The 14,664-nt window shown below is 40.7% G+C and overlaps 1 protein-coding gene across 1 annotated transcript; it reads left to right on the plus strand.

Moving 5' to 3' along the window:
- Positions 1-11,981: 11,981 nt before the first annotated feature.
- On the plus strand, positions 11,982-13,044 carry LOC119307756 (immediate early response 3-interacting protein 1-like). The gene has a single exon (XM_037583842.1). It carries the CDS (start codon positions 12,397-12,399, stop codon positions 12,631-12,633), a length of 237 nt encoding a protein of 78 aa, XP_037439739.1. The 5' UTR covers positions 11,982-12,396; the 3' UTR covers positions 12,634-13,044.
- The last annotated feature ends 1,620 nt before the right edge of the window (positions 13,045-14,664 follow it).

Consider the following 14,664-nt stretch of genomic DNA (forward strand, 5'->3'; position numbering starts at 1 on the left):
AATCAAGGAGCTCATATTGATCTTAGTGAAAGTAATGACTTCACATAGAAAGAGTATGATGATTAAAAGTTGTTGGGAGTTGGAAAATATAGCTTTGGTCATCGTTGCAATTAATAGGAAGTAATAAGGAAAGAGAGGTTTCACATATAGATATATTATCATTGACGTCTTTTATGGTTGGGAGCACTCGTTAAAATATGACATGCTAAAGAGTTGAGGTTGGACAAGGAAGACAGCATAATGAGTTATGTTTTCTTACATTCGAGATAAAGTATGTTGTCATGGATCCTCTACCGTGTTGAGCTTGCCTTTCCCCCTCATGCTAGCCAAATTCTTAGCACCAAGTAGAAATACTACTTGTGCTTCCAAACACCCTTAAACCAGTTTTGCCATGAGAGTCCACCATATCTACCTACGGATTGAGTAAGATCCTTCAAGTAAGTTGTCATCAGTGCAAGCAATAAAAATTGCTCCCTAAATATGCATGATTTATTAATGTAGAGAAATAAGCTTTGTACGAACTTGTTGTGGACGCAATAAAAGCGACAGACTGCATAATAAAGGTTCACATACAAGGGGCAATATAAAGTGACGTTCTTTTGCATTAAGATTTTGTGCATCAACCCTAAACGCGCATGACAACCTCTGCTTCCCTCTGCGAAGGGCCTATCTTTTATTATTATCCTCTACCTTACAAGAGTCTCGGTGATCCTCACCATTCTTTTTTCATTTTATCCTTTGGCAAGCTCAGCATGTTGGAAAGAGTATGATATACATATCTAATTGGATGTGGGGGAGCATGAATTGTTATTGTTGACATTACCCTTGAGGTAAAAGGTTGTGGGGCAAAACTATAAGCCCCTATTTTTCTCTGTGTCCGATTAAAACTCCGTAACCACAAGTATCGCGTGAATGCTAGCAATTATGAAGGACTAAATGATAGTTGAGTATGTGGACTTGCTTTTAAGCTCTGACATAGACTCTTTTCGATGTTATGATAAATTGCAATTGCTTCAATGACTGAGATTATAATTGTTAGTGCCCAATAATGTTTCTGATTCATGCTTTGGCTTCGTGAATAGATCACTACTTGAACATGAGTAATCATATGACAAAATCTATTTATGTTGCTGTTATGAAATAATCATGATGCCTTCATGTCCGTATTTTATTTTTATCGACGCCTCTACCTCTAAACATGAGGACATATTTATTGTTATCGGCTTTTCGCTTGAGGACAAGCGAGGTCTAAGCTTGGGGGAGTTGATACGTCCATTTTACATCATGCTTTTATGATAATATTTATTGCATTATGGGCTGTTATTTCACGTTATGTCACGATACTTATGGCTATTCTCTCTTATTTTACAAGGTTTACATGAAGAGGGAGAATGCCGGCAGCTGGAATTCTGGGCTGGAAAAGGAGCAAATATTGGAGGCCTATTCTACGCAACTCCAAAACTCCTGAAACTCCACGGAATACCTTGAAATAAATAAAGAAAAATCGTCGCCAAAGATGAAGGCCAGGGGGCCCACACCCTGCTCACGAGGGTGGGGGCGCCCCCCCCCCGGGCGTGCCCCCTACCTCGTGGGCCCCCTGGTGGCTCTCTGACGCCCATCTTCTCCTATATGAAGTCTTTCGATGAGAAAAAATAAGAGAGAACCTTTCGGGACGAGACTCCGCCGCCACGAGGCGGAACCTTGGCAGAACCAATCTAGGGCTCTGGCGGAGCTTTTCTGCCGGGGACACTTCCCTCCGGGAGGGGGAAATCATCACCATCGTCATCACCAACTCTCCTCTCATCGGGAGAGGGCAATCTCCATCAACATCTTCACCAGCACCATCTCATCTCCAAACCCTAGTTCATCTCTTGTATCCAATTATTGTCTCCAAGTCCGGGATTGGTGCTAGTAGGTTGCTAGTAGTGTTGGTTACTCCTTGTAGTTGATGCTAGTTGGTTTATTTGGTGGAAGATCATATGTTCAGATCCCTTATGCACAATATTACCCCTCTGATTATGAACATGAATATGCTTTGTGAGTAGTTATGTTTGTTCCTGAGGACAAGGGAGAAGTCTTGCTATTAGTAGTCATGTGAATTTGGTATTCGTTCGATATTTTGATAAGATGTATGTTGTCTAACCTCTAGTGGTGTTATGTGAATGTCGACTACATAACACTTCACCATTATTTGGGCCTAGAGGAAGGCATTGGGAAGTAATAAGTAGATGATGGGTTGCTAGAGTGACAGAAGCTTAAACCCTAGTTTATGCGTTGCTTCGTAAGGGGCTGATTTGGATCCACATGTTTCATGCTATGGTTAGGTTTACCTTAATACTTTTGTTGTAGTTGTGGATGCTTGCAATAGAGGTTAATCATAAGTGGGATGCTTTTCCAAGTAAGGGCAGTACCCAAGCACCGGTCCACCCACATATCAAATTATCAAAGTACCGAACGCGAATCATTTGAGCGTGATGAAAACTAGCTTGACGATATTCCCATGTGTCCTCGGGAGCGCTTTTCCTATCATAAGAGTTTGTCCAGGCTTGTCCTTTGCTACAAAAAGGATTGGGCCACCTTGCTACACCTTATTTACTTTTATTACTTGTTGCTCGTTACCATTTATCTTATCATAAAACTATCTGTTACCACTTATTTCAGTACTTGCAGAGAATACCTTGCTGAAAACCGCTTATCATTTCCTTCTGCTCCTCGTTGGGTTTGACACTCTTACTTATCGAAAGGACTATGATAGATCCCCTATACTTGTGGGTCATCAATGATGGCCATATCATGTCACATATTTTGATTGCATGTGATGTTTATATTTTATGCATCTTATTTTGCTTAGTACGTCGATAGCATTATAAGATGATCCCTCACTAAATCAAGGTATAAGTGTTCTCCCTGAGTATGCACCGTTGCTACAGTTCGTCGTGCCGAGACATCACGTGATGATCGGGTGTGATAAGCTCTATGTTCACATACAATGGGTGCAAGCCAGTTTTGCACATACAGAATACTCGGGTTAAACTTGATGAGCCTAGCACATGTAGATATGGCCTCAGAACACTGAGACCGAAAGGTCGAACGTGAATCATATAGTATATATGATCAACATAGAGATGTTCACCATTGAAAACTACTCCATCTCATGTGATGATCGGACATGGTTTAGTTGATATGGATCACGTGATCATTTAGATGACTAGAGGGATGTCTATCTAAGTGGGAGTTCTTTAGTAATATGATTAATTGAACTTTAATTTATCATGAACTTAGTCCTGATAGTATTTGCAAATTATGTTGTAGATCAATAACTCGCGTTCTAGCTTCCCTATGTTTTTTGATATGTTCCTAGAGAAAACTAAGTTGAAAGATGATAGTAGCAATGATGCGGACTGGGTCCGTGATATGAGGTTTATCCTCATTGCTGCACAGAAGAATTATGTCCTTGATGCACCACTAACTGACAAACCTATTGCAGGAGCAAATGCAGACGTTATGAACGTTTGGCCAGCTCAATATGATGACTACTTGATAGTTTAGTGCACCATGCTTTGCGGCTTGAACCGGGACTTCAAAAACATTTTGAAACGCCACAGAGCATATGAGATGTTCCAAGAGATGAAATTGGTATTTCACACGCATGCCCGTGTCGAGAGGTATGAGACTTCTGACAAGTACTTCGCCTAAAAGGATGGAGGAGAATAGCTCAGCTAGTGAGCATGTGCTCAGAATGTCTGGGTACTACAATGGCTTGAATCAAGTGGGAGTTAATCTTCCAGATAAGATAGTTATTGACAAAGTTCTCTAGTCATCATCACCAAGTTACTGGAACTTCGTGATGAACTATAGTATGCAAGGGATGACAAAAGCAATTTTTGAGCTCTTCATGATGCTGAAATCAACGAAGGTCGAAATCAAGAAAAAGCATCAGGTGTTGATGATTAAACAAGATCACTAGTTTCAAGAAAAGGGCAAAGGGAAAGAAAGGAAACTTCAAGAAGAATGGCAAGCAAGTTGTAACTCCCGTGAAGAAGCCCAAAGCTAGACCTAAGCCTAAAACTAAGTGCTTCTACTGCAAAGGAAATGGTCACCGAAAGCGGAGTTACCCCAACTATTTGGTGGATAAGAAGGATGGCAAAGTGAACAAAGGTATATTTGATATACATATTATTGATGTGTACCTTACTAGTGCTCGTAGTAACCCCTGGGTATTTGATACTTGTTCAGTTACTAAGATTAGTAACTTGAAACAGGAGTTGCAGAATAAATAGAGACTAGTTGAGGGTGAAGTGACGGTGTATGTTGGAAGTGGTTCCAAGATTGATATGATCATCATCGCACCCCCCCCCCTATACTTTTGGGATTAGAGTTGAACCTAAATAAATGTTATTTGGTGTTTGCTTTAAAGCATGAATATGATTATATTATGTTTATTGCAATACGGTTATTCATTTAAGATAGAGAATAATTGTTATTCTATTTACACGAAGAAAAACCTTCTATGGTCATACACTCAATGTTGATGGTTTATTGAATCTCGATCGTAGTGATACACATATTCATAATATTGATGCCAAAAGATGCAAAGTTGATAATGATAGTGCAACATACATGTGGCGTTTAGGTCATATTGGTGTAAAGCACATGAAGAAACTCCATGCTGACGAGCTTTTGGAATCACTTGATTATGAATCATTTGATACTTGCGAACCGTGCCTTATGGGCAAGATGACTAAAACTCCGTTCTCCGAAACAATGGAACGAGCTAATGACTTATTGGAAATAATACATACCGATGTATGTGGTCCGTTGAGTGTTGAGACTCGTGGCAGGTATCATTATTTTTTGACCTTCACAGATGATTTGATCAGATATGGGTATATCTACTTAATGAAACACAAGTCTGAAACATTTGAAAAGTTCAAAGAATTTCAGAGTGAAGCGGAGAATCATTATAACAAGAAAATGAAGTTTCTACGATCTGATCGTGGAGGTGAATATTTGAGTTACGAGTTTGGCCTTCATTTAAAACAATGGAATAGTTTCACAACTCACGCCACCTGTAACACCACAGCGTAATGGTGTGTCCGAACGTTGTAACTGCACTTTATTAGATATGGTGCGATCTATGATGTCTCTTACTGATTTACCACTATCGTTTTGGGATTATGCATTAGAGACAACTGCATTCACGTTAAACAGGGCACCGTCAAAATCCGTTGAAATGACACCGTATGAACTATGGTTTAGCAACAAACCTAAGCCGTCGTTTCTTAAAGTTTGGGGTTGCGATGCTTATGTGAAAAAGCTTCAACCTAATAAACTCGAGCTCAAATCGGAGAAATGTGTCTTCATAGGATACCCAAAAGAAACTGTTGGGTACACCTTCTATCATAGATCCAAAGGTAAGATGTTCGTTGCTAAGATGGATCCTTTCTAGAAAAGGAGTTTCTCTCGAAAGAAGTGAGTGGGAGGAAAGTAGAACTTGATGAGGTAATTGTACCTTCTCCCGAATTGGAAAGTAGTTCATCACAGAAATCAGTTCCAGTGATTCCTACACCAATTAGTGAAGAAGCTAATGATGATGATCATGAAACTTCAGATCAAGTTACTACCAAACCTCGTAGGTCAACCAGAGTGCGGTACGCACCAGAGAGGTACGGTAATCCTATTATGGAAGTCATGTTACTAGACAATGATGAACCTACGAACTATGAGGAAGCGATGATGAGCCTAGATTCCGCGAAATGGCTTGAGGCCATGAAATCTGAGATGGGATCCATGTATGAGAACAAAGTGTGGACTTTGGTGCACTTGCCCGATGATCGGCAAGCCATAGAAAATAAATGGATCTTCAAGAGGAAGACGGACGCTGATAGTAGTGTTACTATCTACAAAGCTCGACTTGTCGCAAAAGGTTTTCGACAAGTTCAAGGTGTTGACTACAATGAGTTTTTCTCAACTGTAGTGATGCTTAAATCCGTCCAAATCATGTTAGCAATTGCCATATTTTATGAAATCTGGCAAATGGATGTCAAAACTGCATTCCTTAAATGGATATTTCTTAAAAAAGAGTTGTATATGATGCAACCAAAAGGTACTAACAAGGTGTGCAAGCTCCAACGATCCATCTATGGACTGGTGCAAGCATCTCAGAGTTGGAATATATGCTTTGATGAGTTGATCAAAGCATATAGTTTTGTACAGACTTGCGGTGAAGCCTGTATTTACAAGAAAGTGAGTGGGAGCACTACAACCTTTCTGATAAGTATATGTGAATGACATATTGTTGATCGAAAATGATGTAGAATTTTCTAGAAAGCATAAATGAGAGTTTGAAAGGAGATTTTCAAAAAAAGACCTCGGTAAAGCTGCTTATATATTGGGCATCAAGATCTATAGAGATAGATCAAGACGCTTAATTGGACTTTCACAAAGCACATACCTTGATAAAGTTTTGAAGAATTTCAAAATGGACCAGTCAAATAAAGGGTTCTTGCCTGTGTTACAAGGTGTAAAGTTGAGTAAGACTGAAAACCCGACCACAGCAGAAAATAGAAAGAGAATGAAAGTCATTCCCTATGCCTCAGCCATAGGTTCTATAAAGTATGTTTTGCTGTGTACCAGACCTATTGTGCACCTTATCATGAGCTTGGCAAGGGGGTACATAGTGATCCAGGAGTGGATCACTGGACATCGGTCAAAGTTATCCTTAGTTACCTAAGAAGACTAAGGAAATATTTCTTGGTTATGGAGGTGATAAAAGAGTTCATCGTAAATAGTTACGTCAATGCAAGCTTTTACATTAATCCAGATGACTCTAAGTCTTGATCTAGATACATATTGAAAGTGGGAGCAATTAGCTAGAGTAGTTCATGCAGAGCATTCTAGACATAGAAATTTGCAAAATACATACGGCTCTGAATTTAGCAGACCCATTGACTAAACTTCTCTCACAAGCAAAACATGATCACACCTTAGTATTCTTTGGGTGTTAATCACATAGCGATGTGAACTAGATTATTGACTCTAGTAAACCCTTTGGTTGTTAGTCACATGGCGATATGAACTATGGGTGTTAATCACATACATATGTGAACTATTGGTGTTAAATCACATGGCGATGTGAACTAGATTATTGACTCTAGTGCAAGTGGGAGACTGAAGGAAATACGCCCTAGAGGCAATCATAAAATTGTTATTTATATTTCCTTATATCATGATAAATGTTTATTATTCATGCTAGAATTGTATTACCGAAAACTTAGTACATGTGTGAATACATAGACAAAACAAGGAATCCCTAGTATGCCTCTACTTGACTAGCTCGTTAATCAAAATGGTTAAGTTTCCTAGCCATGGACATGGTTGTCATTTGAAGAATGGGATCACATCATTAGAAGAATTATGTGATGGACAAGACCCATTCATTAGCTTAGCATTATGATCGTTCAGTTTTATTACTACTGCTTTCTTCATGTCAAATACATATTCCTCCGACTATGAGATTTTGCAACTCCCGGATATCGAAGGAATGTCTTGTGTGCTATCAAACGTCACGACGTAACTGGGTGATTATAAAGATGCTCTACAGGTATCTCCGAAGGTGTTTGTTGGGTTGGCATAGATCGAGATTAGGATTCGTCACTCTAAGTATTGGAGAGGTATCTCTGGGCCCTCTCGGTAATGCACATCATAATAAGCCTAGCAAGAAATGTGACTAATGAGTTAGTTGCGGGATGATGCACATGGAACGAGTAAAGAGACTTGCCAATAACGAGATTGAATTAGGTATGAAGATTCCGACGATCGAATCTCGGGCAAGTAACATACCGATGATAAAGGGAATAACGTATGTTGCAGAATGGTTCAACCGATAAAGATCTTCGTAGAATATGTGGGAGCCAATATGGGCATCTAGGTTCCGCTATTGGTTATTGACCGGAGAGGTGTCTTGGTCATGTCTACATAGTTCTAGAACCCGTAGGGTCCGCACGCTTAACGTTCGATGACGATTTGTATTGTATGAGTTATATGATTTGATGACTGAATGTTGTTTAGAGTCCCTGATGAGATCACGGACATGACGAGGAGTCTCTAAATGCCTCTACTTGACTAGCTCGTTAATCAAATATGGTTAAGTTTCCTGACCATAGACATGTGTTGTCACTTGATGAACGGGATCACATCATTAGAGAATGATGTGATGGACAAGACCCATCCGTTAGCTTAGCATAATGATCGATAAGTTTTATTGCTATTGCTTTCTTCATGACTTATACATGTTCCTCTGACTATTAGATTATGCAACTCCCGAATACCGGAGGAACACCTGTTGTTCTATCAAATGTCACAACGTAACTGGGTGATTATAAAGATTCTCTACAGGTGTCTCTGAAGGTGTTTGTTGTTTTGGCATAGATCGAGATTAGGATTTGTCACTCCGTGTATCGGAGAGGTATCTCTGGGCCCTCTCGGTAATGCTCATCACTATAAGACTTGCAAGCAATGTGATTAATGAGTTAGTTGAAGGATGAAGCATTACGAAAGGAGTAAATAGACTTGCCGGTAAAGTTACATTGAACTAGGTATGAAGATACCGACGATCAAATTTCGGGCAAGTAGCATACCGATGACAAAGAGAACAACATATGTTGTTGGCGGTTTGACCGATAAAGATCTTCGTAGAATATGTAGGAGCAAATATGAGCATCCAAGTTCCACTATTGGTTATTGATTGGAGATGTGTCTCGATCATGTCTACATAGTTCTTGAACCCGTAGGGTCCGCACACTTAACGTTCAATGACGATTTGTATTATGAGTTATGTGTTTTGGTGAACGGAGTTTGTTCGGAGTCTCGGATGATATCACGGACATGACGAGGTGTCTCAAAATGGCCGAGAGGTAAAGATTGGTATATTGGAAGGTGGTATTCGGACACCGGAAGGGTTCCAAAGTGTATCGGGTACAAACCGGAGTATTGGAAGGGTTACCGGACCCCCCCGGTGGAAGATATGGGCCATATGGGCCATGGGAGGGAGGCTAACCAGCCCACAAGGGGCTGGTGCACCCCCCACAAGGGAGGAGGCCAAATTAAACTAGGGAAAGGGGGCCCCTGTCCTACTCCCTCTCCTTCCCCCTTTCCAGCTTCGTAAGAAGGAAAAAAGAGGGGGGGGGGGGGCGAATCCTACTAGGAGTGGAGTCCTAGTAGGACTCCCCCTCCCTTGGCGCGCCCCTGGTGGTCGGCCTCCTCCTCCCTCCTTTATATACGGGGGCAGGGGGTACCCCAAAGACACAACATTGTCTTAGCCGTGTGCGGTGCCCCCCTCCACTGTTTACTCCTCCGATAGTATCATCATAGTGCATAGGCGACCTGCGCGGATCACATCATCAACACCGTCGTCATGCCGTCGTGCTGACAAAACTCTCCCTCGACCCTATGTTGGATCAAGAGTTCGAGGGACGTTATCGAGCCGAACGTGTGCTGAACTCGGAGGTGCCGTACGTTCAGTGCTAGATCGACTGGATCGTGAAGACGTTCGACTACATCAACCGCGTTAACATAATGCTTTCGCTTTTGGTCTACGAGGGTAGTGGACACACTCTCCCCCTCTCGTTGCTATGCATCTCCTACATAGATCTTGTGTGATTGTAGGATTTTTTTTGAAATTACATGCTATGTTCCCCAATAGTCGACACTACCCAAAGGGTCACGTTCATCTTCATGAAGTCCGCATGCAATAATAATTCCATCATGTCAAAGAGCCAAAGCTTCGCATTTGGTTCGTGTGACTCAACAATATGACCAGTCAATTATCCGTTGCCCTACGCCCAAACACATCTCACAGGAGTGTAGTCTATGAAAGAATGCCTACAAGAACTAGCACCACCACAAAATTGGCGAATATCTGTGTCGCACATCTTTATATGGTGACGCACATCCTCCAACAGATGTGAGTCCAAAGGAAGGTTCTGATCTTACCGATAACATGGGTGTTCCATAAAGATTTCCAATTCTTCTCTTCTGCCGCGCCATTAGAAATAGCTCCTCTCCAACCCAACAAATTCTCTTTGCAATTTCTCATACCGATCAACTTCGGTATGCCGATCTAACAAAAAAATCTATTTTCTTTTCAAAATTGCCATGCCCAGAAATCTGTTAATGAAGTTCTGCATTTTTTTAAGGATCTACGAAAAAAGGAGCGCCCAGCCCCCACATGGAGTGGTCCAAAATGCGCAGGGTGGCGCAGGGGGTGCGCGATTGATGGCTATTCGCCGGCCTAGGTGCGAAATAGGGGCTCACAAGTGAGACATATCCCACCTTTTTTTTTGACTGGTAGACATATCCCGAAATCACTAGTTAAGGAGTACTTGTTATGAAGATCATTCCAATTCCCCAGGTTATGATAAGTGGCGCACTCCATGTGCGCCACTTGTCGCATCCCGAGAGTTTTCCCTTTTTTCGTAGATCCGTTTATTCAAAATGTTTTATCTCTTAAACCGTGCGTCCAAATATCGAACCGTTTTTGCCGTTGGATTCCTTGCATCGAGATCTTCAAACTATATCCCATGTTGATAGGTTTTGATGAACTTTTTTTCCATGAAAAAACCAGACGAAAAAACCGAACCGGGAGTACGGGTTTTCCCCTTTCCGAAAGAGGCACACCCGTGCCTCTGACGAAATCACAACCGTACCTCTCGCGGAAACAAAACCGTGACTCTAGCGGAAAAAAACAAAAAACGTGTTTTTTTTCATTTCTGAGGAGGCACGGCCGTGACTCTCGCGAAAGCACAACCGTGCCTCTCGCGGAAGCAAAACTGTAACTCTCGCGAAAAGAAAAAAATAAAACGTGTTTTTTTCGTTTCCAAGAGGCACGGCCGTGCCTCTCGTGAAAGCACAACCGTGACTCTCGCAGAATCAAAACCGTGATTCTCGCGAAAGGGAAAAAAAAGGAAACGCGTTATTTGCACAAATTTTTTTCTCAAAAGTTTTTTTGGTCGAAAAGCTAGGGAAGACCGGTGGAAAACCAAAACATCAAAAAACCCCGAAAAAAAACGTTTAGAAAGATGAAACGCGTGCGAAAAAAATCCAGATAGAGCGCCTAGAGCGCGACACGTGGCGAATCGCTGAGAGCGCGCCAGGTGACGCGATCGTTGCGAGACTCCCGAAGGAGCGCTGGTTAATTAGTTTTTTTGAGACAAACTCGCAAATCCTTTATTATCCCGTCACAATGTTTACAGGGACGAAAGAAAGATTTCCAGGCTGACCTAACCAAACATGGCGGCCGACCTGGAGAGTAAGTGCGTGCTTTGCAAGGTTGTGAGCTTCAAAATTGAAGCTCCTAAATTCATGAACTATGTTAAAAAATGAAACTCTGAAGATCTATCTATAATTTCTTTGATATCAGACCCATAAGCCGCGGACGTGCCCTTCCTCACATCATCTACCACCATCTTGCAATCCAATGCAACATGGATATCTTGGACATAAAGATCTGCCGCGAGGGATAAAGCTTCCCTTACTGCCATCGCTTCAAGTGTTGCTGGATCTGTGATGTGCTTGACAACAATGGCCGATGCACCAAGAAAGACCCCCTGTTGATCCCTGCATACTGAACCAACTGCGCCATACCTGTTGCATACTGAGATAGCTGCATCGACATTTAGCTTTGCACAACCCTGGGTTGGAGGCCACCAGGTTGACGGTCTTGAGACAGACACCATCGTTGGCCGTTGAATTCGGCAGCTCACTTGCTCTATTTCTGTCAAGTAGTTTGTTATGAAGATGTTGGTGGAGAAGGGAGATTGAAAGATTTCCTCCCACCCGTAGGATTTATAATCGGTAGGATTTATACCGTGGTTTGTATACATATGTCGGGATAAAACAGCATAATTCATAATCGGCAGGATTTATACCGTGGTTGGGAAAATTTTAATTGAAAAAGCAGAACTGCAGTGATTGAACTTATTTTGAATGGGGCAGTTTGTGTCAGATTAATTTGCTGCAAGCCCAGGCAATAAAGATGGGTTCCGTTAACCGAGGGACTGTGACTGTAGGATGTATCACGCCAAGATCATAATGCTCTCAGATAATCCTCCTGGTCATTAAGAAATAAGCTTATGCCGGATGAACTCTAGTGCGCGATACACCACTAGGATTCATTCTGTGGAAAAGGTTATGGGTTAGGAAATGTTTCAGACAGAATAAGGTGCTGGAGTGAAGAAGCTACAAAAACACCTTTAGAAAAAGGACCGAGAACTACATTACAATTGCATTCTATAATGAGGATTTGGAAACAAAATTCAGAGGGTTAAAAAGGACTGTCTCATGGGCTCCTTTCCTTGTGACTGATGTCCGACTGTGATCCCTTCTTATTTTGCAGGCATGGGGTTGTGGTCATTTCTTGAGGGTGTCCTGCTTATAGCTAATGCTTTGGCAATATTGAATGAAGACCGTTTTCTTAATCCCAGAGGATGGAGCTTCGCTGACGCTAGAGGCATGCATGGAGCAAACACCTTCAAAGGACAGATGATTGGCCTCATATACGCTGCTCAATACATGAGATTTCCATTGATCCTTCTTAATGGAATCACTATACTTGTGAAGTTTGTTACATTCTGACAGTGGGAAGTGGTATGCTATATAGTTCTTCGGTTTGCTTCCTCGAAGATTGAGATATTTGCACTCAACTAGGCTTCATGTAAATCTTCTCGTGCTTCACCCCTTCTTCCGATAGTCTTTGTTGATGGTTGTATAGCTGTGCCTTGTGTATGCACCCTGTTGAGATGTGCAGTTGTGCTCAGCTACTAATTTATTGGTTATCCGGGACAAACAACAAACTAGACGGCAGGTGCCTAACTCTGATCTTTCATTGTTCTTTTGTATGTGCATGATGTATTTGCATTTGTCCGCTGTAATTTTTTCTTGTTATGCCTGATAATTTTTTGCATGATGGACTTTTTATTATGAAGGAATGGAACACTCATGTTCCCATTTTCATAGAAGCATCAGAGAAGTTCTTATGTGATATGATTTGGAGTGCCTCTCATAAACCAGGCACTGTAGTATTATATGTTTGGTTTTCACCACTTCTATGGAGTAGAGTATTTCACTAGTTAATCCATATATGTAATACTTCTCAATTATTGGTTTCTTATCATATGTGTTCAATGTCAAACGTGGGTGTCATTTATTGGACCTTGCAGTGATTGCTCTGAATACAGGTTATGGCCATTCCTATATGTGTATAATTTCTGAAGATACACGAGCTTAGAAGCCATTGATGGAATATACATTTAGAAAAGGAAATTTAATTATATTTAATATTGAAAAATATTTAATCCTTGAGATTTGAATTTTCTTCTTCTTGAACTATTACTTGACTGTCATCATCAAAGACGGAAGCGACATTTGGATAAATTCTTGCATGTGCTCACGACGGAGTATAGAACCATGATTTAGTAATTTTTGAAAACTTAAAAAAATGATAAAGTATGATACACAGTTGCTACTAGTCGCCAAATTTATTGTACCATAAATATACAAAACATTTTCCAAAATCCTCCATGAAAAAAAAGAAAATCCTATATTTTCAGTACAAATCTATTTTGTTCCTGAGAAGAGGAAATTTTGTAATTATTTTAAACTTCCATCCTTAAATCTGATGATAAGTTACCCCAAAAGAACAACAAACCATTCCAATTCGAGGTAAGCCCACTAGATTCCCAGGCCCATCATGTGTGTTACGGTGCCTCCTTTATAACCTCAGACAGAGCCACCCGACCGTCATTGCCGAACCATCAGAGAAGTTCTTATGTGATATTCCCTTTGTCTCATAATATAAGATGTTTTTTTGCAGGGTAATACAAAATGTTATTACATCCAATATATGAGTATATTGGATGTAATGACATCTTCCCACCACCTCTTTGTCCAATCTTCCTTGTATGATAATAAATCAACTTAATTTACTTATCTTCTGAACCAATTTCATTTTAATTTACTATTTTACTTACCAAACTTCAGATCAAAATATAAGGTAATTCATGGGCAGAATTTGGTGATCATATATTTATTTACACAATCGCGTTATTTTAGACAAGTAAATCACAATCCCATTGCAATGCACGGGCATTGTTTTAGTTAATTCATAGATGTAACTTCTCAATTATTGTTATTTTATCATGTGTACAGTGTCAAACGTGTGTCATTTATTGGAGGTTGGTGGACATGCTTTATCGTGTAAAATTTCTGAGTATACAACAACAAATATGATTTTGTAATGACTTAGAAAAACAAAAACAAATGGTGTTAAACTATGACATGCAGTTGCTGCTAGTCGCCAAACCATAAATATATATAATTTTTCCAAAATCCTATTAGAAAAAACGAATTTCATATATTTTTAGCACAAATGTATTTTTCTTTTTTAGGGGAACAAATGTATTTTTCTGATATCTGATAAGAGGAAAATTTGTAATCATCTTAAACTTGCAGCCCTAAATCTGGTCGGTTAGCCCAAGAGAATAACAGCCCATTCCAGTTCCAGCATAAGCCCGCCAGGCTCCCAGGCCCATCACGTGCCGCCACCGCGTGACCGCCTATAGTCCCGGCTCCCCAACGTTTAGGGTTAGGACGCCTCCTTTATAACCT

The sequence above is a fragment of the Triticum dicoccoides genome, chromosome 1B (assembly GCF_002162155.2).
Source record: "Triticum dicoccoides isolate Atlit2015 ecotype Zavitan chromosome 1B, WEW_v2.0, whole genome shotgun sequence".
Lineage (NCBI taxonomy): Eukaryota > Viridiplantae > Streptophyta > Magnoliopsida > Poales > Poaceae > Triticum > Triticum dicoccoides.

Excerpts from the sequence above, each read along its gene's own strand:
- LOC119307756 (XM_037583842.1), top strand. The coding sequence starts at position 12,397 with ATGGGGTTGTGGTCATTTCTTGAGGGTGTCCTGCTTATAGCTAATGCT.